The 26,330-nt window shown below is 41.8% G+C and overlaps 3 protein-coding genes across 6 annotated transcripts in view; 2 read left to right on the top strand and 1 right to left on the bottom strand.

Annotated features, from left to right (window-relative positions):
• The window catches only part of LOC132706124 (homeobox protein cut), a 91,686-nt gene extending 75,841 nt beyond the window's left edge, over positions 1–15,845 (top strand). The window contains exons 4-9 of one of the 4 annotated variants that reach the window (XM_060677263.1): positions 2,262–2,690; positions 2,750–2,986; positions 11,106–11,439; positions 11,489–12,360; positions 12,417–12,823; positions 12,878–15,845. In XM_060677263.1, the coding sequence (XP_060533246.1) occupies positions 2,262–2,690; positions 2,750–2,986; positions 11,106–11,439; positions 11,489–12,360; positions 12,417–12,823; positions 12,878–14,167 (3,569 nt within the window). In that variant the 3' untranslated portion in view covers positions 14,168–15,845. Of the gene's footprint in view, positions 1–2,078; positions 2,691–2,749; positions 2,987–11,105; positions 11,440–11,488; positions 12,361–12,416; positions 12,824–12,877 lie in introns of all 4 variants that reach the window. The other 3 variants (XM_060677260.1, XM_060677262.1, XM_060677259.1) reach the window with 3 other exon arrangements.
• An 832-nt stretch (positions 15,846–16,677) lies between these two features.
• LOC132706277 (flap endonuclease GEN) lies at positions 16,678–19,464 on the bottom strand. Its single transcript, XM_060677521.1, has 6 exons — positions 19,070–19,464; positions 18,729–19,014; positions 18,521–18,674; positions 18,216–18,467; positions 17,908–18,119; positions 16,678–17,854 (listed from the first exon to the last, which is right to left on the bottom strand). Exons 1-6 carry the CDS (start codon positions 19,225–19,227, stop codon positions 16,823–16,825), a joined length of 2,094 nt encoding a protein of 697 aa, XP_060533504.1. The 5' UTR covers positions 19,228–19,464; the 3' UTR covers positions 16,678–16,822.
• A 104-nt stretch (positions 19,465–19,568) lies between these two features.
• LOC132706278 (ribosomal RNA processing protein 1 homolog) lies at positions 19,569–26,247 on the top strand. Its single transcript, XM_060677522.1, has 8 exons — positions 19,569–19,900; positions 19,954–20,177; positions 20,456–20,632; positions 20,683–20,865; positions 20,919–21,157; positions 21,273–21,712; positions 24,262–24,336; positions 25,756–26,247. Exons 1-8 carry the CDS (start codon positions 19,720–19,722, stop codon positions 26,166–26,168), a joined length of 1,932 nt encoding a protein of 643 aa, XP_060533505.1. The 5' UTR covers positions 19,569–19,719; the 3' UTR covers positions 26,169–26,247.
• Positions 26,248–26,330: the final 83 nt, after the last annotated feature.

Raw genomic sequence — 26,330 nt, 5'->3', positions numbered from 1 at the left:
TAGATTATTATGTTCGTTCTGGTTTCGCGTTCGGTCGCCATTTAATTTATATAAATGACATTCGGAATTGTCAAGCCGATTTTACCTACTCAAAGTGCAAAATGTGTTTTTTAATCGATATTATATCACGGCATCTTATAATTTTATATTTACCAAACATGTGCAACAAACTTAAAGCAAAACGAGTATTCGATAAACATATTCTGAAAGACCTCGTTGTATTAATATTGTCGTTTGAAATAGGGTCATTCTACCATAGTAATTTTAAAATTAGAGCTAAACAATTGCATTTATCATGCATCAACGAAGGACTTCGGTAAAGAAAATGGCGAAATGCCGGAGCTGTAGCTTGTCAAAATAAGACAACTTCTTGGATGTCCCAAAATGACTTGACCGCCTTCTAAAAGCCTTGTAATCATCTGTAATTTTTTTTGTTACCCCCTCTTAATTTGTTAGGTTATTTAAACAAAATGCTCCGTAAGTTCCATCAAAATCACGTCATATCGAAGGTTGTGGTAATTTATCCTAAAATGTCCCGAGAATGCCGGAGAACTTTGAATGTTTTTTTCGGAAAAAATCAAAGCGTTTACATATTTTTTAGTATTTAATAAAAAAATGAAAAAAATATCAAAATGTTCGCTGGAAATAAATACTCTAAAAATGAAAATCTATATTTTCTGTAAATGATTTTCTGCTTAATGTCTTTGCTGTCATCTTTTTCATGGCACGTGGAATATTTCTGACTTCTTTGTCTATTATAATTTTTGCTCGCCCTGTAGACGCTAATCATATTATTACACACACACACACACAGACGTATTTTAAAATCGTTATGCCCGTTCCACAATCTACCGACGAAGATCTCTTCACATGATTTTGACTAATAGTTTCCGTTTTTTCACGGTCGACCGCCCCCTAGTTTATAGTTTTTTTTTTTCATTATTATACGTGTAAGCACGTACCCAACGTATTTATATGAAAACGTAGATATCTCGTTAATTAATAATAACAAAGGCGCCCCCCGAATTAAATTTCGTCTAATTGTTTTGCGGGGCCTCATGAATAAGCGATTTTTTCTTTTCGGGAAATTTATTGTGCGCCTCTCGTTTCTCACGGACGATCGTCCTTTTTTTATTATTCGCACGCTTTAATTTATAACGTAAAATCGGGCGTCCGTCCATCGCCGTTTTGCAGACCTAAAAACAGTTATATGTGAACTGGCTTCGGGGCCTTAACAATCATATTTTTAAGATATACACAGTACAAAAATAAATATATTACGTTATTAAATTATTATTAAATAGTTATTACGTTTATTTATTCAAACCCTTTATTTAACTATTGGTGTATATTGGCTGATTGTTTTGCAAAATCATCACTCAATCAGGCAAAAATGTGGCGCACATTTTTTAATTTTTATTTGTAACTCTTATTCGAAAATTAAGAAATAATCGATCTTTCTTTTTTTATTGTTATTTATTTTTTAAATTTTAAAAAGTTAGTTATAGGATTCGATCAAAAGAATATCCGAGACAATAATACAATATTCTACTCTCATTTTAGAAACAGACTTCAAGAGCGGCCTGTATAAACGCTCAGAAAATAAATAAATAAATGAATAAATGTTAGAATTAAAAAAAATAAGAATAATTTTTTTTAAATGTTTTCATTTTACATGGGGTAGCACGACAACGGGTATTTATCACTGTTTTGATTTTTTTTTAATGGGTTGATTGCAAATAGAAATAAACAAAAACTAAAATTTCTTACTAATAACGAAATTGAGTGTATCTTAGAAAGTATGGTATTAAATGAGTTCTTGAAATTTGAAATGTAAATGTATCAATTTATGTTTGCGTATTGGCAATAGATGAACTTGATAAGTTCGCCCATTTATCAAGATCCCTTGTATGAAATTATTATCCAGGGAGTAATGTCAATTGACAATTATTGACAACAAAGTTATCAACAACAAAATCACTGTGTTATATAAACACTTACATTGTGGAAACTCATTAAAACTTCTTTTCAATCGGTTTCGTATCTCTACGTTCTATATACCCGCGTTTCTTCCACAGGGGTGGCGGCGGAACACCACCAGCACATCCAACCCCCCACCACCTTACCCGTGAGTCCCCCCTCCGCGCTGCCGCACCCCTTCCAAAACGTAGACGCGTTCGGCAGTCTATTGGGTGAAGAGATCGTCTCCACGTGGCGGAAAAACATAGAGTCGCACCAAAAATCACCTTTGAATTGTGCAGATGGTATGACGAAGAGCACGACGCCGCTGACCGCCGTCGAGACGTCGAACGCGGACAAAAGCAGCGCCGCGTCGACTCCCCAACCGATGGACGCCCAGTACAGCCCCAACGAGAACCTGATGGTCAACGGTAACCCCAAAAGTCCGCAGGAAGACAACAACAACCACCACGTCAGCAACAACAACATCCCGTTGGCGGCGACCATGTGCGCCGTGAACAACTTCCTACGCACCGACGATACCCTGAAGAGTCCTTATAGGTTCGACGAGCATCGATCTCCTTTCAAGTTCGCCGAGGACTTGGGTATGGCCCCCGGGTCGATGGTAGGTAGACTCGGCGAAAGTCTGATACCTAAAGGCGACCCGATGGAAGCTAGACTCCAGGAGATGCTGAGATACAACATGGACAAATACGCGTCGCAGAATTTAGGTAGTAGAAGCGGTGTCGTGTCGCTTGTTGCTCAGAACTGAAGGTTGCTTCTGACACAGATACCCTCCACATATCGAGGCGAGTGAGAGAACTGCTGTCCATCCACAATATAGGCCAAAGGCTGTTCGCCAAGTACATCTTGGGACTGTCCCAGGGCACCGTCTCCGAGTTGCTGTCTAAGCCCAAGCCATGGGACAAGCTCACCGAAAAGGGGAGGGATAGTTATAGGAAGATGCACGCGTGGGCCTGCGACGAGAACGCCATCATGCTGCTGAAATCGCTCATACCAAAGAAAGGTAATTGGCTCTGTTGTTGCGCTCAGTCCTCCGTACGCCAGCGTAGTTTTTTTTTAAACGTCTATTACGGTGTTAAAAGAACCACTGTTTAGGCGATAAATTCGTTCTAAGCTAATCGTAGTTTAAACAACCTCCTAACGGAAGCGGTTTGAATATCATCGGCAGCGTGCAAACAATTACGAATAAATTATTAACAAATATCGCGTTTTTTTTTTTCGGTGGCTTTTCGGGCGAATCGAAACGGGCCGGATGCGCGTGGTGATTCACCCGATTTTTAATAATTTTCGAGCGTTGTTGAACAAACGATTTGCGCAGCGGTTACGTGATTGATGACGCGTCATTATCGCGATTGTATCGTACATCCTTTAATTCACAGATCGAAATTAACGAATATCCGTATCGATTTTTTTCAAGGTTCCTTTTCACTTTTCGATTTCTTATTTACTCGTTCGCATCCGATTTTAAGAAATAATAAAACTTTTCTTAATTTATTTCTACGCCTAAGTTTGGAGTACATTTACTATAAACCTCTTAAAAAATTCCTGAAATTCACACCTACCATATTTGAAAAAATCTGGAACGGTAAAATGGGAATTTTTATTTTAAAAAAAGGACAAATTATGTTTTCTATGTTATAGGGGGTGTTCTAAAAGTAATGCACCAAATTTTTATGGCATATTCTATACCGAAAAGCTATTTTTTTATGTTAGATATTTTATTGAAATTTGGACCAAATTTCAATCTCTTGACTTCTTCCCGATCGATTTCAAGTAAAAAAAAAATGAAAATGATAATAAAAATGTTAAACATTAAAAAAATAAATGTGTCAAATCTGGTACGGGCATCACTGGTACATTTTTTAAGAAATATTTTTCTCATCACAAAATGTGTGTTACTGCTTGAAAACCGCAACTAAGTACGTATAATGGTTTAAAAATTATGACAAAAAAATATTTTATCAAAATTTCAACACCCTGTATCTCGGTTTCTGTATATATGCTTATATAGAAAAGTAGGGTTTTGTTTTCAACTTAAAATATGCCATACAATTTTGGTGCTTTAATCTTAGAATAACCTGTATAATAAAATAATGATTCAAACATAGATTAATTTTTATATATTTTATCTGCTTTTGTTTTAATTATAACCTTAATTTATAATAGAGTTACATATAGAAAAATGAGTAGCGATATTCCGAGTCATTTTATTTTATTTAAATTTTTAAAATCCAACAGTAAAATCGCAATTCGTTTTCCAGATAAAACATATGCTTGGTATTTCTTTTATGGGATGTGCCATTTTTTTTATTTCATTCATTTTTACTATTTATAAAAAAAATCAGTTAAAATGATCTGTGATTTTCGTTGCATTGCCACTTGCATTTTTATTGGCGGATTCATCTTAAAAATTCAAGAAGTTCGATATTTTCAGAAATAAAAAAAATATGAACAACGCAAATATTCCATAAATGATACGTGTTGGAGGAAACCTTTCAAATAAAATTAATAAATAACCGATAGGTTAATAAAAAATATATATTTGATCGGAAATCAGTGGCGGCGTTTTTCCTGCCGTTTCGAAGCCGAATTTACGCAAAAATAACTCGGTTTCTAGATTAGCGATTAATCTTTGTCGATCTCACGCGGATTCGCTCTGAAAAGCAACCCGACACACACACACACACACAAAAGTAGGAACACAATAAGCAATTAAGCATCGAGAATTAACAGAATAATCGAAATATTAAGAGACTTAATAATATTAAATTTGTTATTAAACAACCGGTGAACGCCCGTACATGGCCTATAGTGTGTGTGTGTGTGTTCTACTTTTACCCAATAATAACCATTTTTTTATTGGGTTGTTGGTGTGGTTTAATTGTCCGCTGACACGGAAAGAAGTCGATAAAACGTTTGTCAATTATACACGTAAGATGCCCGGTTCGAATTCGGCCGCGCCGCGCGCCACTGGTTTTTCACTCGAATAAACGAAATATAAAAAAAAACAATTAGGTCGATTTTTTTTTCGCTTTTTCCACGCCGCTAATTGTGAGAACGTCTCAAACAAACGACAAACGATCGCGTTGCAAATTGTTCGGATCCCTCAGTTCATTCGTCATTATTGTCGCAATAACAGTGTTATTTTATTTTTCGAGTTTGGTATGCTCGAACGCGAACGAATCGCCCTGCCGTAAGTGATATAATTTTGTTTTTCGACGCGCCGCCCTTCTCAATTCCAAAACGGTGAAAGTTCCCGAAAAAGAATCGAAACGTCGCTCATCATCAGACAATGTTAATTAATTTAGTTCCATTATTATTCATGCCGATCTACAACCTTCGGCCAACTAACATTCGTCGGAAATTATGAATTAACAATTCCAGAAGAAGAAGAATTCTGCCTGTCGGCGAGACTCCATTTCACCAAGGGGTCCACAAGTTTTTCTATGGAATAATTAATCAATCGTTCCTCCCAATTTCTCTATAAGAGTGCTTTTTCGTTTCATTGGGTTCGCCGTTAATCGAATTGTTCCTTCCACTTCGTTGATATTCAATTCTTCATTCTAAATCTACTGTATTAGCTTATCTGTCAAACAATGTCTTATATATCTATCTAAACGAGTGTCATGTCCAAAAGTTCTCAAACAATTTATTAGGGATCAGTACCAATAAAGACATTACATAATATATTCATAATCAATTCTTCATTTTCATCTGTAGTTTTCTTGTAAGTCACGCTAATATTCCATTAACCTAGTGGACTGGCTCCAATAGTTTCTTAATATACCTAATTCCACAGTTTTTCACTATATACGATTGTGATGCTAGGCATAGTTACACCAAGTAATCCTAAAGCTCTAAAAGAATTTCCTAAGGCCACCACCAACACCTGCACAGTTCCTGCACAAGAGTGTTCTAGAGAATTCTTTAATATTCCTAAGGCTTCCCGCGAAGACACGATGCGTTCGTCGATCCGCGCTTCCCGGTCAGAAAATTATCTGATTTTGCACCCTAATCGTTCCCCCACCGCACCGCGAAAAAATCATCCCAGAGTCGAAAATAATCGTCGGCGGACGAAACGAACAGAATTGAAAACCTGCCAAGTTATTTGCTTCGTTAAAATGCTTGTGACGATTGTTTTCCTTGGTCGCATGTATCATTTTCAATTTGCCTCATTAATTTCGGACCCATAAATTCGTCCAAATGACACTTCTACTTCGAATAAATCCTATCCGATCCGTCTACCAGCTCCTGGACGTTCTTTCGAGGTGACTCAAGGACTCAAACTGGCTTTCTATACTCAAAGAACCATCCCTGAAAGTTTCGCCGTACTTGAACGAAACCAGATATTAATCATAGTGTTGGTCGGTTATGATTAGAACAGTTCCACTGGGCGCCGGTTTCGTTCTGCCCGTTATGCAGAAGCCAACCGATTTCACCCGAACTTAACTGTACGCTGTGGGAGAAAACATCGCGTATCGTTTATCCGCCCGGGGCGGACCCAGAGGTAATCACATGGGTTCGGATCCGTTGACAATCTTCCGAGCAGGTTCCCATGAAAAAATAATTGGTCCTTTGAACGCATATTAAAACATCATCAGAAGAAAGCGGCGGCTCATCCGCGGAGGACCTCTTAAAGTAGCGGGTTTCTAATCATATGTGGTCGAACGGAAGATGCGTTTTACCCGGAAGACAAGACCCGGCGCAAATTATAGACGTTTACGCTGTGGTCCGAGATTAAGTTCGATCGGTACCGGTTACCCATTTGAGGTTAGGAAATGATTTTGACAGGATGTCGCTTGCTTTTCAAATATTTCAATAGTTTTGAGCGGCACTTAATGGCTTATCCCTCCTTAAATTATATTTTGGCGTTTCTTAATATGTCAAGAACACCTTTTGCGTGCATTTCAAGAGATTCGATATAAACTGCAATGGCCAGAGCGTGCGAGAAAAGTGAAGCAAATTTTACAACAGAAGAAGGCAACTAGTAATGGGGATCGATATTTGTATAATTTTTTTTATAATAATATAAAAATAATAAATAATTATAAAAATTTTTGTATTTCTAAATAATATTTAGATATTTTTTCATGTAATTGCTCGGTGAGCCAGTTATAAACCAAAATCAGATCATCTAATACGGAAATGCTTTAGTTACTCAAAAAAATAAACTTCCTTTTGCTGCAAAGTGAGGTTAAAAAACCAGCTGATCGTTCTTACTTTCATATTATTTGGGTTCTTGAAATCAAAGAAATTTGACCAGACGAGAGACCTAGAATGTTTCTAGGAATCAGAGTCGAAGACTTAGGATGTTGCTTTCGTAGTATAGTTTAATTTGTTCGACGTTGCCGCTTCTAGGGATCACGCAGTGTTGCCGAATGTTCAACTTTTCGTGAAATTGTACCATCAATTCGTATATTACTTTCCGAACACGGAGGTTAGAAATATCACTGCAATCGGCGATTTGCTCGTTAGGGGGCGCGGCCCGCCGCTCAGTGTCGTTCGTCCGATAATCGGGGCGTTTCGTGATGAGATATAAATGACGGACGGGTTTTTATTTCACGTTATAAAATTGATTATAGGTAATACGCGACGGCGATGATTTTTAAGGCCAATTATTTGCTCGTTACGGGTCCAATTTTCGATGTTTACGAGCATTTAATTGCGCCGACGTTAGGAATTACGATTAATAAACGTGCGTTGTGTGTTTATGTTCGTACGGAAATTTTTTCAATCCCTGCCGCTCGTTAGTGTATACTGCACGCCGTTTTAGGAGTTTTTTCAGAAAACGACAGATTGTTCGATCGATATTTTTGTTTTGCTGGTCGTATTGTACTTATATAGTCAATTCTGTGTGCAAATTAGAGCATTAAAACTAATTGTAATTAAATATGTAGGAGATGTTGAGAAATACGTTTTTTTAATGCTACTTTAAGGACGGTTCAAACGAATAGCTTCATTTATCATACCCCCAAAAGTGTCTTCGCAGATTTCTTCGTTAAGGTCGCTTCCAACGCCGAACGATCACGAATTTCAGTTCTTACGTTCACTTTATAAAAACCGATCGTTATAAATTCAGTAATTTGTTAGGTTAACGGACGGAGTGTATAGTTCTGCTATTTTTTTCTTTTTGCTTTAACGAAATCGGGTACACCCCCGCCGCCGTCCGACATCGTTCTTTGTCACACGTCGTCTTAATTTATTGGCGAACGAGTATCGTTTTTAGCGAACAAACCGATTTGGACGAAATCCAAAACGGGTGATTCACTGCTTACAGGACCGCCTATGATTCGACGCGGATTTGTATCTTCGATAATTTTGGAAATAAGTCCCGTTCATGCGCGAAAGAAAGCTTCAGTAAATCCTAACCCGGACCTTATGGTTTTCGATACCAAAAAAAAAAAACGTAAAAAACGAAATCAGAACTACATTATCTGCGCATCCCTATAAATTCTGCAATGACAAAACTGATTTTCAGAGTCAGAATCCAAGATTTATTGTGACAGGTCCCACAATTATGACAAAAGTATCTTTCTTGTTGGGATTTTGAAGGTGAGAAAATGTAATGGATCTCAGGACTGAACGCTACTCGACACATCCTGATAAATCCTGAACTACATCCGAACTACATCCTCGGCATATTCGGCAAATCTGTAGTACCGGATTTATACCTTCGATACGGCGAACAGATACAAATACCCCCCGCCCCTGTCCAGCCGAGGTGTGAAATTTGTGCATCGTAATTTTTTAAAAGTAAATTGCTTGATTATTCCACCAGCATTTTTTAGTAAATTCTTAACCCGGACCTGGAGGAAATATAAAGTCTGTTCATAGATATAAGAAAGTGGCTAACTGATGCGAAATAAGGGAAGACCCGTAAGAATGAAATATGGCCTTTGCTTAGAATTTAATTATTTGGGGTTTTGCTAGGAAAGATGCTAAACCATATTTATTTATTTAAGTATGTTTAAATCTAAAATAAAATTACAAATTATTTTTATAACCTATTTAAGTTACATAAAATTATTCACATAATATATCAGTATCACTATCGCTATCATCGCCCGTTCTAATTATTATTTGTTCTATATTATTTACAATATGGATATACGATTGTTCCGCTTTTGTTGAATCGACCCAACCCTTTTCCGGGATATTGTTGTTCTCTGTAAATCCAATTTTTTTCCAGATATTCCAGTCGCCATTTCCGAATTCTAAAAGATTCCATGAAAACTTGCCTTTTGTCATTTTTTTTAAATCTAAAACTCATGTGTTTCACTTCCATAAGGTATTTCTGCACATTTAACACCGGTTTCATCTTTATATATAACCGGTAAATTTTGATCACTCGAAAAAATGTCAGCATCGCTTCTTTTTTTTTCCTCGCTGAAATGGAATTATTCACAATTTTCCATACAGTTGATGCTGGAAGTAGTATACCAAACCAAAGAATATTAAACACAGGTAGGCATAAAATTATTTTCTATTACGGACCACAATTTTACCTGAATTTAAATTCCGAAACTTTAGGTAATAATCTTGTTTTATGTTAATGATCACCATTCAATTGGTCACTTTCTTATATCTATGAACGGACCATACCTATAATTTCTCAATTTGACTGATTTTAGCAGAAGCTTAAAGTTTGTAAATTCGAACCGCATCTCCGATAAATCCCAAAAGTTGCGACCACGCCCTCGGTACATTTCCGATAAATTCGGTAAATCCATACTGCATCCTTAGTACCTTTCCAGTAAAGTCAGTACATCTTCGGGTAAACCCTATAAATGCGCCCCACATTTCAGGTAAATCTCGTAAATATCACACCTCCCGAGAATATTTAAAATACATGCGGAGAAAAATTTTCATAAATCTTTGTCCATGTGTGCGTTTGGCGCCTCTCCCCCCAACCCCTCCCATTACCGATATTGACATTTTTCGAATAGCGCATATTTGCGGAAAAGCGGCCGCGTAGCAAAAACAATGTCCGCCACGCGGGTTTGCAAATGACGTCCCGCGGTATTATCATTTAAAACGATCGACAACTCGATGTTCCGTTTTTTTCGAATGACCGGAAAACAAAGAAATCGCCCGCGCGGGACGTATCGGGAAATAATAACGATAAAAAATATACGTATCGGACGCGATTTCCCTGTATAGCGTCGCGTGTCGACGTTGCATGCGTAAAAAGGCCGCATTGGCCGTTAAAAAGTTTTCTTGCGATCCAGAGGCCGATAAAATCGAAGGCGGCGCGGAAATTCCACCGTCGCGGCGTTTCGATTTTTTCACCGATGAAGCTAGACCGAAATCGTCGATGTGTCAAAAAATAGCTATTTTTAGTTAATTGTACCATAAAACTCGCACAATAACGATTTTGCCGAGTTTTTTAACGATTTTACGGTAATCCTTTTGATTTTAAAAAAGTAGTCGCTCAAACTTCCTTCAGTTTTCATTGGGACAGTTCAGGCGACATTGTCAAAATAACTGACGCGTGTTTTTTCAAAGTTGAGAAAGATGCCCCTGACAGATTTTTCTATAAAACATCATTTAGTGAAACTGACTGACTGCAGAAGCATCAGCATTACGCAAAGAAAAATGCGAATGTGAATCTAGAATGTGCTTATCGAGATGTTATACCAATTCCAAAGCAAAAGTTTAATGGTTTCCTAAGAGTAATGCTATTAAAAAAAATGCCACGGTCACTTTTATTACGGCCTAAAAGGTGACAAGGACTGAATTGTCACGGTTTTTTAGTTACTTTGAAAATAGTGCTTTTTGTTTATTAGTATTAATAATACCTACTTTTTTAATTTAATTTCCAGTTTGGTTTTTTTTCAGTTACCGCTATATACCTATCTCGCAAATGAACCTGCCGTGTTGTATTTTTCATAAAAACTTTGATCTACCGTTTTATCGAGAATTTACGAAAATATTGCACCGAAATTGATGTATGCAAAAAAAATTAATATCTACACAAAATTTTGAAAACATTTAGAAATGAACCTCAAAAAATATGATTCGTTCTAAAAAGAAAACAATACAGTAAGCGATATGATATATCCCAACGTTTCTCGCCGCCCATGTACGACCTAGAAGATTACCACAGACAATTATCCTTACAGATAATTTTTCCTCCCCAGGGAAGGACGGTTCCGTGCCGTTCGGTCGCCCGGAGAACGACATGACGGAGGAACGGTTAGCCCACATCCTAAACGAGGCCAACCAGTTCCAGCAGATCAAAACCGAAGACTCGCATTCGAACGAGGACTCGAAATCGCCACACGGATGCCCGAGTCCGTTCTCCAAAGACTCGTCGCTGAACAAGAGACTGAAAAAGTACGAGAACGACGACATCTCGCAGGAAAAAGTCGTGCGCATATATCAGGAGGAACTGGCCAAGTTGATGAGTAGACGTATGGACGACATGCGGAGCCCGAGGGACGGGTTCCCGGGGGGGTGAGTACTCGCCGCTTCTTAATCAGGGCAGAGCTAAACTAATATACAGTATGTTTCTCCCGCCTTTCTTCAGCAACGTGCCGATAGATCGATCCGATGAAATACGCATGGCTTTGGACGCCTACCATCGCGAACTGGCCAAACTCAACCAAAGCCAGTCGCCCGCGAGCCAAATGCCGTTAGGGTTATTGGCCCTTCAGCAGCAAGCGTTAGCTCAACACCAACACCAGCAGAGTCAACCGGTGCCGTCCAACGGGGGCGTCCAGGACTTGTCCCTACCCAAAGACAAGATGAAAATGATCAACGGACTACCGGAGGATAAAGAAAAGGACGATGACGCGGTCTCGCGACATTCCGGCAGCGCTTTCAGCCTCGTCCGGCCTAAGATCGAGCCTGGCACTCAACCGAACGCGAACTCTTCCGCTTCCAGCCCGTTGGGCAACGCGATCCTTCCCCCTATGACCCCGACGGGGGACGATTTCACCGGTTCGGCTGCCGCGAGTCCTTTGCAGCGGATGGCGAGCATTACCAACTCGTTAATATCGCAACCGCCCACTCAACCCCACCACTCGACGCCCCAGAGACCTCTAAAGGCGGTTCTGCCTCCTATAACGCAGCAACAGTTCGACCTCTACAACAACCTAAACACCGAAGATATCGTGAAGAAAGTCAAAGAGCAACTGAGCCAGTACTCGATATCGCAACGGCTCTTCGGCGAGAGCGTCCTCGGACTGAGTCAGGGCTCGGTCAGCGACTTGCTCGCCAGGCCCAAACCGTGGCACATGTTAACTCAGAAAGGTCGCGAGCCTTTCATCAGGATGAAGATGTTCCTGGAGGACGATAACGCGGTACACAAACTGGTCGCGTCTCAGTACAAGATCGCTCCTGAGAAGCTGATGAGGACCGGCGGTTACGGTAACGGTAAGAGGTCCGGTTAGTCGCCGGTCGCGGCGCTTCACTCTCCTTGTCTTTAATAGCTTGCGCGACGCCTATCGGAAAACCGATGCCGCCGACCAATAAGATGCTCAGCGAGGCTGCCGGTCTGCTCAACAAGATGCAGCAGGAGTCGCAGAACATGCTGCCGGCGTCGCTGCAACTAGGTCCTCCTCAGGGCGCACCTCAGCCGCCTCCACCCCCGATGCTTCTGACGCCGCCCGGCTTGCCACCCCACCACGCGATCGGTCTTCAGAACCAGGACCTATTGAAAAAGTCCGCTTCCCACGGGATCCCTCCGATGGGTGGTCACCAGACCGCGATGAGAGCCATGCACCAACACGTCAGCCCCAGCGTTTACGAGATGGCGGCGCTCACCCAAGACCTCGATACCCAAGTAATCACGACGAAAATTAAGGAAGCGTTATTGGCGAACAATATCGGCCAGAAGGTAATTATTCCGATGGGAAAAGTCGTGTTCCGCGATCTGACGGTTCCGTTTCAGATATTCGGCGAAGCGGTACTCGGTCTGTCTCAGGGTTCCGTTTCGGAGCTCCTGTCAAAACCCAAACCGTGGCACATGCTTTCTATCAAAGGCAGAGAACCGTTCATTCGAATGCAGTTGTGGCTCCAGGACACCCATAACGTCGACCGGCTGCAAGCGTTGAAAAACGAACGACGAGAAGCGAACAAGAGAAGACGCAGTTCGGGTCCGGGACACGACAACTCGTCGGACACGTCGAGCAACGACACCTCCGAGTTCTACCACTCGAACAGTCCCGGACCGCAAGGACCGGCGAGCGCGAAGAAGCAACGCGTGCTCTTCAGCGAAGAGCAAAAAGAAGCACTCAGACTCGCGTTCGCTTTGGATCCGTATCCGAACGTCGCGACGATCGAGTTCCTTGCGCAGGAGTTGAGTCTGAGCAGCAGGACGATCACCAATTGGTTCCACAACCATCGGATGAGACTTAAACAACAAGTACCGCACGGTATGGGTTCAGATCTGCCTCCCAGAGATCAGAACTCCGCTCAGCAACCCTTTGATCCGAGCCAGTTTCGTTTGTTACTCAATCAGAGGCTAGTCGAGCTTAGCAAAGAACGTATGGGTTTGAGCGGGGTGCCGTTACCTTATCCTCCGTACCTGGCGGCCAACACTAGCCTGGCGGCGTTGATTTCAAGGGGTTTACTGCCTACCGGCGATCTATCCGACCTCTCGGCCCTCAACAACGCGGTCAAAGAGCAGATGAGCGGCCTCGACTTGTCGATGCCGTCGTTGAAACGGGAACCCGGCGATTTCGACGACGACGACGATGTCGAGAGCAACGTCGGGTCGGAGGACTCGAACATGTCGGGCAGTTTGCACGGCGGCGGTGAAGCGAAAAACGAGACCAAAGAATCTTCCGTGGCTTCTAGTCAGCAGAGCCAGGGGAGGTCATCGCGAAGGAAACCCGCGGCACCTATGTGGGTGAACCCCAATTGGGAAGAAGAGAAGCAACAGGGGAAGAGGGACCTGACGAATCCCGACGAAGTGATCATTAACGGAGTGTGCGTGATGCAGACCGAGGATAATTACGGGAACAGGAGAGGGGCCGAAGAGACGGTGCGCGTCGAACCTCAAGCGGTTATGGACAGGTTCGATGACGATCGTAGTGAGACGTCATCGATAAGCAACGAGGAGCACCACAAAGACGAAGACTTGGAGGAGCAGCATGAAGAAGAGGACGCGAGCAAGAACGACGACGGCGACGACAAGGTCGTGAAGCGGGAGAGCGAGGAGGAGAGGTGGGATTACTAGATTGTTTTTCTTTTTTGTCTGTTGACTTTTCGACTGTTGGTTTATATATATATAGAGTGTTGAGGACTCCGGTGCAATTCGGGAGCGGACCGGTTTTTAAAAAAAAAAAAACCCGTTGTAAGATATTTTTAATTGTAATTAGTTCTTAAAAGGAGAGGAAAATGAAAACGATTCAAGTGCAATCATCATCCACGGATACGCGAGTATTTTTTTTCGTTAGGTATTATTATAAAGGAAAGGATATTTATTAAATGCGACATTGTGATTTTTCTGTAAGTACTACTGCGCGTGCGTCTTGCCAAATTTTTTATTGAGCGCGTCCGTTTATTAACCCCCTCCCCCCCCCCCACCCGGTTGAGTTTTTTGATAATTTAAGCGAATTTCTGTAGTTAATACGAAGACTGTTACCGCGTTATAATAATTAAACGAGAAGCGAAGAAAAAATGTTTCGAACATTTTGTGATATAAGTACACCGAACGTACGGTTCGCGTTGCGACGGCCAAAATCGCAATCCTACGGTACAAAATAGGACCCACACCCCTCCTCCATTTTTTTTTACCGCAGACACGCGTTTATTTATGTTAAATTTACGTTACGTTTTAGGCATATGTGATTTTCCTTTTCGTCCGGTTATCTACTTGCCAACTGTCTCACGAACCTCATATCCTCACAGAAATTTTCGGATGGAATCTCGGCGCGAGCCGTTTTGAACATCAAAACTTGTTTCGAACATGCCTCAGTGCGACTGGGTGAGGCTTATCTTGGTTTCCCGAAAAATAAACAAACTGGATCTCCACGCACAGATTTCATCCTACCGGTGTCAAAAATCCGCATAAAGAATAGTTCTAGTCCGATATCATAGAGGGCATGAAACACACTTACTTGACTACTACCATGGCCAGTTCCGAGGACGCGGCAACATCGGATAGTGAGCCAATGTAGCCGCATCTTCGACCCGATCTCAATCAGCTGTTCGGTTTGAATTCATCGTCGTTCGCCTAGCTTTAATTTTTCTCCCAAATAACTTAGTAATGTAAACGTTAACATATCGTTATCGATAAGTGATCCGTGCGAGGAAAACGATCAAAAAACAATTGAAACATCAAAATTCGCGTCTGTAGGACAATTTTAAAGAGTGAGTGTGAGCGAGCGAGAGTGTGAAACGAAAAGTGCAATATTAATTTCGGATAAAACGCGAGTGAGTGAGCGAAAAAAAAACGTGTTTCTTCCAAAAATGTACTCAATGTAACGAAAGGCATTGTAAAAAAAATAAATACGTAATTTCTGTCTTTGACCGAGGCAATTATCCTTAGCAAACAAAAAAATAATGTATATTAATGCACATTTTTAAATAAAAAAAAATACATGCATGTAGAATATATAGCGAAATAGATTTTTGTTTCGTATAGAAATTGTTTAACGTTATGCGGCTTGCGTGTTGCGTCGGACGCGCGGCGACGACGTTGTTTGTTTTGTTTTGCGGAAGCGAAGGCGACGCGCGTTCGATGCCGGACGCGTATCCCACCCCCTCCGAGCGACTTGGTGACGTCTTGCCCGTCGAAGTGTCAGTAAAAAAGAGCATTTTTTTAGGTCTGTAAGATCTTGTTTTTTATTATTATTATTATTTTTACTTGTACATAATTATACCATATCAAACATTAAAAATTCCTAAATTAAAATTTTTCTCTGTATTTAAGACGACGTGTTTTATTTAATCCGCATTAACCACGAGACACGAGACGATGATGTAACGACACAGACGACTGTTGTGGTTTTGTAATCTAAGCATCCGAATATAACCGTTTAGTTCGATGAAATCCAAAGATCGTCCATAACATTTCTTGTCATCGTTCTAGAGTCAAATTCATTCGAAATTTAAGTGAAATTAATGCTATCTTCTGTTGTAAAATATGTACCTCCCTCACGTGGATTCTATTTATATTATATATATTTATTTTTAATTCGAATTTTCTCATCCCTAATTAATGGCAACTTGAGAGTCGATTACGCTTCAATAGAAATCTCCTATTATCATGTTCTCTCTCGATCTATGGTCCTCAACAGAAGTCGGTAATGGGAGAATGATCGGTGCAAAACAGGAATTGAAGCTAATAGATGAACGAAATTATGTACGTTTGGGATTTTGTAATCGTACCAGAAAACTTGATATCGGTTACAATATGTGGATTTAAGTGTTTAGTGTGTAAGTTTCAAAGTGTGTAATCGTCGTCGACCCCGCTGTTTTTGTCTGCCACGTCGGTTGAAGGCCGAATGGTCCCCGGATGGAAACGGAGATCGCTGTTTTTTCGTTATCGGTCGAAGTTTTTGGCTGCCTGAGAACAATTGTTGATAACAGTTTCTTTGACGTGTTGGTCCGTAAAAGAAGAAAAATCCTTCGACGGACGTCGGTAATGGACGAATGGCCATGGTAATATTGCCTAATTGTTTGTGAAAAGATGAAGATTATCTGTGAATAGGGTTACGTTCCAAAGTATTTTTGCCGAATTATAACGCCAGTTATTATTTTTCGAAGCAGTATTACCGCAATATCTTCGGAAAAACTTACGTTTTCGACGATACACTTTTGATGCGACAGTAAAGTATGCACAGAATTTGGGGAGAAGGGTAAATTAAAATGTCATAAAACAATCCAATCATTTTAATTGCAATCGTTGGTATAGAGGCACGTATTTCTCCTCGCAAAAGCTATCGTCGCTGCTACAATTGCCATTGAGTTTAACCTCACTTTCTCCACCTTCAAATTGTCTTTCGTCCACCTCATATTCTTCGGTTTCATCGCCGCTAGACGTGTCCAAATTAACATGGAAAGTTCTCTCGAACAGATCGTTCTCTTCTGCCGGATTCGACATGAAGAAACTGGACGAATTGATAGCGCAAACGTCTCCGTCGAGTACAGCGCGGCAATCCGACGGATCCCCCAACTCGCTGGCATATTTCTCGATAACCCGATCGACGCAATCGAATTTCCGCTTCGAAACTATGTTTCCGACGATGTCTGACACCTCGAGATCATCTTCGTCGCCAAAACCGGACATATCGGGATCGAACGTCGGCTGCACTCCTTCGAAAACTTTGACAGGCGTCGAAAGTGCTTTATCGACATCGAATTGCACCTGGACTTCTCCGGAACCCTTGACGGGGGTGGAAAATGCGTTGTTGGTAGCTCGCTTAAGAAAGCTTTCCAACGTTTTCAATTTTGGCTCCCGGACGGACATTTTACTGAAACTCAATTCGAGTTCTCCGACGGGCCCCTTCTTAACCCTTGGCTTTCTCGTTTTTTTCACCATAACGTCGTCGCCATTTTTATTTTTACGTTTGCCCGTCTTTCTCGGCTTAACTTTTGACTGCTCATACTGCTGAACGAGTTCTGGATACGCCTGCTCCATTAAACCCTTAGGCTCCACCGTGGACCACAGTTTCTCCGTATTGACGGCGTCCAGTTGCTTCTGGGGGATTAAGCCTTCGAAGTGACCCTCCGGATCCGACCACAGGACCTCGTAACTGGGAACGCCCTTGGGATTTCGCGCCTTTTTTATTTTAGAAGGCAACACTGTCCCTTTTATGTTGCGCAGGTCGGGATTGCGACACTGCCATCTGGTGAGGACGGGTAGGATTTTATCAAAAGCGTACACCCCCTCCCACTGCAGAAATTTGATTGCGAACGTCTACAAACTCCGCCCGTGGTAGATTCGTCGCGTAACCCCCAGTGGCTACTTACGATAAAGTTGGCGACGTCGGGACGTGTCCACTTTAAGTTTAAAGCGGACACGTTGTCCTTGCGCGCGAGGTACTCCTCTATGAGCGCTTCGTCCGGAAAATTGGGGACCTGCATGGCTTTGGTGCGAATGGCAACCTCGTTTTTCATTTTCGACCGTTCCTCTTTGTATTTGAAAGGGTCGCAGCCCCTAGTAGTCCCGCACGATTTGCATCCTGTAGTCCAAAAAAACCCTCAACATCTAAGATTCTAATGCGTGTTTTGGGGGTTTATGAGTTCAACTGTCTAAATTAATTTGTACTACCTATTACCATTTTTGCTGTGACCCTGCACTTTACCCCCGTGGCCGCAGGAGGTACAAATGTTCTTATCGTTCAATCTTCTCTCATATTTTGCATAAGTAAGTTCGTCGTCCCTCCAAGATCTCAATCTGTCCAGCACCTCATCATCCGACACTGTCTCGAAAAACTTCATAACAGAATCTTTACCGACGCCACGGACCCCGTCTGAATAGTCCGAACCTACTAGCAATGCCATAGCCACGATCTTGTTCCTTCCCAGCTCTAAAACCACTCTAAGCTGAAGCCTCCGATACCTTTACCCCTAACGAACTTACTGAGACCCTCGAAAGCTTTCCCAATATCATAAATATCCACTGCACCGCCACTGGCCGCGTTACCACCTTGGGCTGATATAGAAAAGTTCCTGTAAACGACTCGCGCCCCGTACGCAAAACAATCAGAATCTTGGCTAATGCACCCGTCAACGAGCTGTAACACCGTCCTTAAAACACTCTAATAGTGGTTAATATCCCACAACAATACCCCGTCTTCATTCAAGTAGGCGCATAAACTTTCAGCCTCGCCATTGCCTTTAATGCAAGCGACCCCCAGCAATTTCAACATTTGCTCGCACTGTTTGAGAACAAAATGAAACCTACTCCTGTCCTTGCCGGTTTTCACGCCATCTGTTTTTGGCTTGGCTCCCTTAAATTGTATCGCATTCCGAGCAGCTATAGTGTCGTATTTTAGTTCCGGAGCCTTGCCTTCCAGAACAAACACGGGGCTCACGTCCATTAGTAGTAGGAAACAAGTCCGAAAATACAAGTTTCTGCGAAAACGAAACGATTTTCACTCGGCAAAGACCGTCACACTCGTTAGGTTACCTTAAATACATTCTGGGTTGTACTTGGTATTCCGCGATGTTTTGCGCCTCGCAGATCCAGCAGGATAAATCCACGGCCACCGTTTTGCCCTGCAACTCGTATAAAGGTTTCCTGTCGCAGAAAGGAGTTAAAATCGTCCACAAATTTTTGATCCCCATTAGTCTGTGTTTAAATATTGACGACTTCCGACTACGACCGTTGGCAATTTGAAATTTGAATGGTAAACTGCTGTGTTCTGTGGCAAATAGTGGTGGAAATATTCAGATAATTATAATAATAATAATTATACTCATTCAAAAGAAAAATTGTAGGATGCGATATAATACGACGTCTTCGATCCCTAAATACAGTTCCCCGATTTTTTAAATTTAACTCGAATGTTAGTTTTGTGGCAATAGCAATATACAGATTATAATTAGGGTTGTGGAGCTTTTCAACTTTTATCTGTGCCCACTTACGAAATCACTTCCAAAACGGTGAGCCAAACCAAAAGTTATCCTTGATTCGAATCTTGCTTTTGTTGGTTAATTTTCATTATTGTTTTGCTCCTCATGGCGAAATAATCGTTTTGAATATTTTTCCGTCGCGAGCAACGAAAAACATAAAGTTTAAAGCGTAAACTCCCCACGTCGCGCTATAAAAATTTTCAAATGGCCGTGCTGGCACCGGGCATGGACGAGAAGATAAGCGCGACAAACATTAAGAAAAAAACGCTTCTGACGGCACAGGACTTGAAATTTGCGCGGAGGTTGGCGGAAAACGATCCAAAAATAAGACAACGAGCCCTCAAACACCTCAAGGATTATTTGAATGTGAGGTCCCAGAATACAGGTAGGTGGTTGCCTATACATCCCAAACACCTGGTTTACTTTTATATTTTGAAGCGTGGAGCAGCGACAACTTGCTCATACTATGGAAAGGTTTGTTTTACTCCATGTGGATGGCGGATAAGCCGCTCGTCCAGGAAGAATGCGCGGAAAACATAGCGGGCTTGATACACTCCTTCAACACGTTCACAGAGGGGATGGAATTTTTTCGAACTGGTTTAGTCACCTTACAAAACGAATGGTTTGGTATCGATCAGCACCGGCTCGACAAATATTTGATGGTTAGCTCTTGCTCCTCTCACATGGGATGTGTTCCACAAGCATTCACAACAATCAAAATATTCCTACGTCACTAGTGACGTCAATATTTTCCCTCACACTAGGCTCACAACCATCCCGCTAAAAAGCTTACTTAATGCCATTTGTAATGTTTAAATGAAAGTTTAAAAAGACTCCACGATAATAAGGGGAACAATAAAAACCGCGGTTGGGAGCCTTATCCCTGTGAGCGCTTAGTGGAAGGCATCAATGATCATCCTGTTACGTAGACTGTTTGCAGCTGGTGCGAAGGGTGCTGCGACAAGCCCTGATGGTTTTAGCCAAGGTGAGCTTTAAAAAAAAGTTCAACCTCGAATTTAGCACAGCTTTGGAGGACACCGTGTTGAGTACAACCAATAGAGTGCCAATAGGATTGTTCATGCACTTTACCGAGATTTATTTAGAAGAAGTGGCCAAAGTAGGGTGCAGAAAAAGGGGTGGTGTCTCCTCTAAGGTTGGTTGTTTCAGACGTCGTTCAAGAAACTACAGAAGAACCGATTCGTAGACCTCGTCAGGCCGTTCATTATCAAACTCGCATTCGCTTCGGATCCCCGGGAGACCAAATGGATAAGCAAGTTTATTTTAACGCAACTGATGAAACAACACAAGCTCGGCATTGAGTACAAGGAAAAATATGAAGTCTGGCGTTCCGTAAGTGACTGTTACTTCCATTTGCAGTTAACATCAACTGGCGTATGTTCCAGCTGGGTTTCCCGGGTTCTATAACCCAAATACAAAAAGTTAACGTGTCGTCGACGGAGGACGACGCTGAAGAACAAGCGCCTACAGCAGAGCCGCTGGACCCCAGGGCGGGAAGGGTCGACGTCGAGCTGTCTCCCATAAATTTTGACCCCGCGGATGTTGCGGAAACCCTGACCGAGTTCGTCGGCGACCAGAAGACGTCTGCCACGTCGAGGAACGTCCTGAGATCGTTTTCCGATAAGTAAGATTTTGTACTTCCAAATTAGCACCGCCTAAGAAACCTAACCTTTAAACCTAAGAAAAACTCGGCAACGGTCATGAGGTCAGCTTTAAAGGAAGGACCTTAAATATTTCAGCTTTAAAGAACTGTCCCTGGGGCGATACCCGTTGGGCGCGAAGAAGGCGAAGAGAATTGCGGACGACCAGAGGACCGACGACGTGGACGTTACGAAAGCGGCCAAAAAACTTATGAAATTCGAACGGAAACTGCTGGCGCGGGACAGGAAAGACAGAAAACGGGCAGCGGCACCCTCGAACGACGGCCCCGTCGCGAAAAAGAAGAGGAAAGGAGCTCGAAGTGGCCCAGACGATGGCGACGAGACCGCGGATGGCGCGGACAGGAAGAAAAGTTACCGGGAAGTTAGAAGTGAGAAGAAACTGAGGAAGATCGAGAGGCAAATCATCGAGGACATGCCGTACCTCAAGAGTTTGCCGGACGACGCTGACGTCGAGTACATATTCAAGCGGAATTCGGGGGTGTGGTTCGTGACTAGCGAGCCGGTTGGACCAGTGCCGGGTAAGTCCAATATTCGCCAGCTATTTTGGACTACTGTATTATGTATTTTATACGATATATACTTCTTCTTCTTCTTCTTTAGCGTTTTCTAAGTCCATTTTTCAACATGCGCCTCCCCAATTTCGGTCGGCGATTAATTTCAAATCATCCGTCCATCTCATCGGCTTCGAAATTCCAATCCAGGACTGACTTTTGCCACTCGTTACTTTCGCAAAAATCGATAAAATCGAATTTTTCGAAAGTATTGGTACAGAAATGATCAACGTCGAAAAAGAAAAACTTTTTTTTCCCGTTCTCCGTTTCTCTGTAGACCTGGCATTAATTGGCTTTTGGACGCTTTACAACGCGGCATTCAAAGTTGGCTCCTTTTGAGCGGTGCTCGAGCTACACAAACCAGTAAAAAATGGGTCCGCTGAAACCACCGCGTCCATCTTTATTTTTAGATTTTCGACCGATAAGTGTCCGAAATTTGAAGCGGTCCACGTAAAATTTGACAGATGTATAGAGCTTAGCTCCGTAACGAAGCCTATTGAAACTGGGGGGGCTGGGGGGTCTTTTAGAAAATTTAAAAACTGCAGGGTATCGAGAAAAAAATCATTTCTCCAAGACGGTATGTGCGATCGAAAAGATTCTTTAACCAAACGACGCGCAAGATCCGAACCGAAAAGTTTTATGCTTGATGATTTTTATTTAATGTACAGGGTGCGTCGGTAATTTACAAAAACCTGAAAATCGAGCTCCCTTTATGTTGATAATAGACCATAACTAGAAGGCTGTGATTCTGTTGTCAGTTTCTTTGACATTTCTATATAGCCCGTATGAACGGCTAAAACTTTTGAATTTAAGGTTTTCACATATTGTACAGGGTGTGCGCCCAATTTAGACGCGATGACGTCATTGACTATTACGGCAGACTGCATAGTTTCAGTAAGAAATTATTTTCTCGAAAACCATTTAATCCAGTGCTAAAACCTCCATCTGCGGCATTTTTTCAATTATGTACAGGGCGTGTCGATTATGGACAAAAAATCAAAGAGCCTGAAAATTGCTTTCTTCTTGGGTATATTATTAGCCATTAATAAAACGCCATAAAAAAGGAATAATTTGGTTTAAACAGTATCGTAAACTGCATCGAAAGAGTTCCAGGTTTCATCTATCAATCATACAGGGTGCGCGAGATATTAAAAAAAAAAAAAGAAAACATTACAAATACCTGTTACTTGTACAAATTACAACATTTATCAAAGTTTGCCGTCAGTTTGAAGTTGAAATTACATCGATTTTGTAAAAGTTCCTTAGTGGTCCGCAGGAGCACTATAGAAAAACAATGCGTCCCTCTAGGACACGAAACCGCGAAGCGCCTTCTTTTTAAAATAAAAAGCTGTTTCGAGCTACGACCTACGAACTTGCACCGACGATTTTTCGAAAGCAATCTTGTTAGTTTCTCCCCCGGCAACGTGTCCTGCATATTCCCATTTCGGTCTTAGGGCCTTGTGCACTACGTCGATTACCCTGCATTTGTCCTCTTATCTTTAAGAGATAATCCAAGCATTGCCCTTTCCATTGCTTGTTGTGTGACTCTTAGAATGTTCATGTAGGAATGTATGTAAGTATTAGGGAGATTCATGCGTCAAAAATTTTAGTTCTTAGATATAGTTGAATTTGTTGGTTCTTCTTCTTCTGAAGGCTGCCCAAACTAGTGTTCGCCCTCTTTTCATTTCTTCCGTCTGGATATCTCTATTAAGAACGATTTTTTAGGCCAGGTATATCTATGCGGTGACTTTCTATTTCCTTGTCTATCTTTGTGACATTTTCTTCCGTGTACATTACCTCGGTTTTTTCGATGTTCATCTTCAAACCAACCTTGCCGGACTTGTTAGAATTTCTTCCTTACGTTATTAGCTATTAGAATTATATCATCGGCGGTTTGCCATTGATGTTTACGCGATGTTTGTTCGACCAGTTCAGTTTGTTGCATATATCTTCTAGGAGCAAGGTGAAGAGTTTAGGTGACAGACGTCTCTTTCTAGATTTGCTGGTTTTGCGTGTTCTTTCTGGTCGAGCAAGTGTGTAGCTACAGGCTGATTCTTGGTACTTTGTATTAGGGTAATGTATCTCTCAATCCTGCAATTCCGCAGGGCTGTCAGTACCGCGCGATGTTCCACTGTGTCAAATGTTTTAGAATGGATAGAATGGAAATTTATGGTCATATTTTTATATCAGTATTCTCATGGTTAATAAGTGGGCTGATATTGAATAGCCCTTTCTGAAGCCAGCTTGTCCATATCGTTGGTATTCATCCAGTTTCTTGGTTAGCCCATTAGTAATGATCTTATATAAACGTGATAGCAGGTTTTTTGGTCTGTAGTTTTCTAATTTTAGTGCATCGCCCTTCTTTATTACTTTACAGTTATTCCATGCGCTGGTTGTTTTTCCCTGGTGGTGGCAACTGTTTACTAATGTTGTTACGATCCGTCAACTGCGGGTGCTTTGTTAATTGCTCTTAATTGCCTTTGTATACTATACTAATGTATTGTAATGCTTTTCAGCTCCCGGCCCGCATGTCTTTTCAAAACCGCTCCCGATGCCCAACAAGGCCGCGAAAAAGGAAGATCACGAATCGGGTTAGTCAATTTTAGTTTGTCGTATCCTCCTGAGCCGAGGTGTGGTGGCTCGGGATTATTCGATTTTTTAATATTTTCTTTCGCGTCCGCGGCGTTTACTTTTTATTTGCGCCAGAGGACGACTTTTTACTTCGGAATAAACGTATTAAGTTGCGGGGATTTGTTTCATTGTCGCCCCCGGGGGGCGGGATCTGTTTTTTGCAAAGTTTCATTTGAAAAGTCGCGAAACTGACCAAAACTAAGTTTAATAGTGTTTTTTACCTAGAGTATAAACTCTAGGTGAAAAACATAAAAAAAAGAGAAAACAGTTCCGCGGTGACGTCACCCAGTAAATATGTCACGTTGGCTACTATCGACGTTTGTAGTAGGTCCACACAAATGCAAAATAATCTCATCGATTGAGCACACATTTTTCGAAAATTCATGTTATATTGTTAACCTAGGGACGTTCGTCGCTTATTGACAGTCCATGTGCATGAAAAACTGGATATGTCAGAGGTTTTGGAATGGCGGACTACTCTTCAAAAAGTTCTTGTCATTATTACTATCATTTCTTCCCAAACGTACCCAATCACTCCGCAAGACTCGCAACGTTATGTTGACAATCACCATCTAAATCGATCGTGTCCGTTGACAGCGCGTTTTTTCCGTGGTATTTCTTCAAAGTAAAAACAGTTACGTGTTTAGGGAAAAGTCCGGTATGCAGTTTTCGTCCATGCGCGAAGAATCCTCCAAAAATCTCTCATACCCTCCCGAGATAACGATTTTTACCGCATCTACGACCTCTATCTACGGAGTCTGCAGCCGTGGCCGTCTTCCTTCCTTCAATCTTCCCATGATCCTTCTCCCAACTGTCTTCTATCTCATCTCTCTTCTTCCAATCGGACTCCATTCTCTCACTTTGTTGATGCATCTGTTCCTCACTCTTCCAACACTTGACACTTTTGGTTGCTATGTGGTGTATTACATCTTCATTTGCAAGTCGGTCTCTTCTAGTGAGTCCACAGCATCTTCTCCATAGCCATACCTCTGCTGCATATGGCATTATAATCTTCACAATTGTATCTGAATGGAGTTGTTGTATACATGATCATGTCTGCCCAAGCCTGTTCTTTATTCCTTCTTTTTAGACAGTGTAAATTCCAAGTCCTCTATTGATAAATTGACTGCATTCTCTTCCGCCGTTGTCATGTACATTGCCCTCTTCTTCGACCTCTACTGTATTAAATTTATCTAGTGCCAAAATGGTTGCGAGTCTTGCGTGAGCATTGAGAAAACAAACGAGACGAGAAGAAAGAACACCCTGAGTATTTAGAATCGGTTTTTTACGCACCGACCGAATTTAAAGTTTCTTGTAGTTAGTAGGTAAGATAACGCCGGTAAGCTCGGAGGTCGTACCTTAAAAACCTTCCTTTTTAGACGGGAGCCCCGATTACAAAACTACCAACGTCGACGACGCCTTGACTGGAGGCCGAGAACATGTTTTACCGTCTCCGACCAAAACCGACAAGAAAATGTCGAGAACTGATCGGGAACTGAAGAGGATTTTCGACGAGTTCGAAGGGAGATCCTCGAACGGCGTCTTCAGTTCGCAACCTTTGCTACTGACGCCGAAACCGAGGCTTTCTTCGACTCCGAAGAAAGTCCGAATCAACACGAAGATGAATGTGTCCCAGGAGATTTACGAGCATGTGCTACGGGTGGTTTCGTCGCCACAAATCCCGTACGACGGTGCGAAGAAACCGGCTAGACCGGTGTTGAAACCCACCAGGAAGGCCATACCCATCAATCCGTTTTACAAACTGAAGAAAAGCTTCTTTGATGGTCTTTGACGTGGCCCCTCGATGTTACGGCCCTTCGTTGAATTACAAACAGAGATGTATTTTTCATCCACAATAAAAGCAATTTTAATCACTTTAACGTTGTTACTTTTTGGCGAAACTTTTAAAAACCACAGTAAATGGCGTTTTGCGCGGGACAGTAGTCGAATAAAA

This window comes from Cylas formicarius, unplaced genomic scaffold (genome assembly GCF_029955315.1).
Source record: "Cylas formicarius isolate icCylForm1 unplaced genomic scaffold, icCylForm1.1 PGA_scaffold_8__14_contigs__length_24414737, whole genome shotgun sequence".
In the NCBI taxonomy this organism is placed as follows: Eukaryota; Metazoa; Arthropoda; class Insecta; order Coleoptera; family Brentidae; genus Cylas; species Cylas formicarius.
This window is presented reverse-complemented; position numbering and strand designations above follow the sequence as displayed.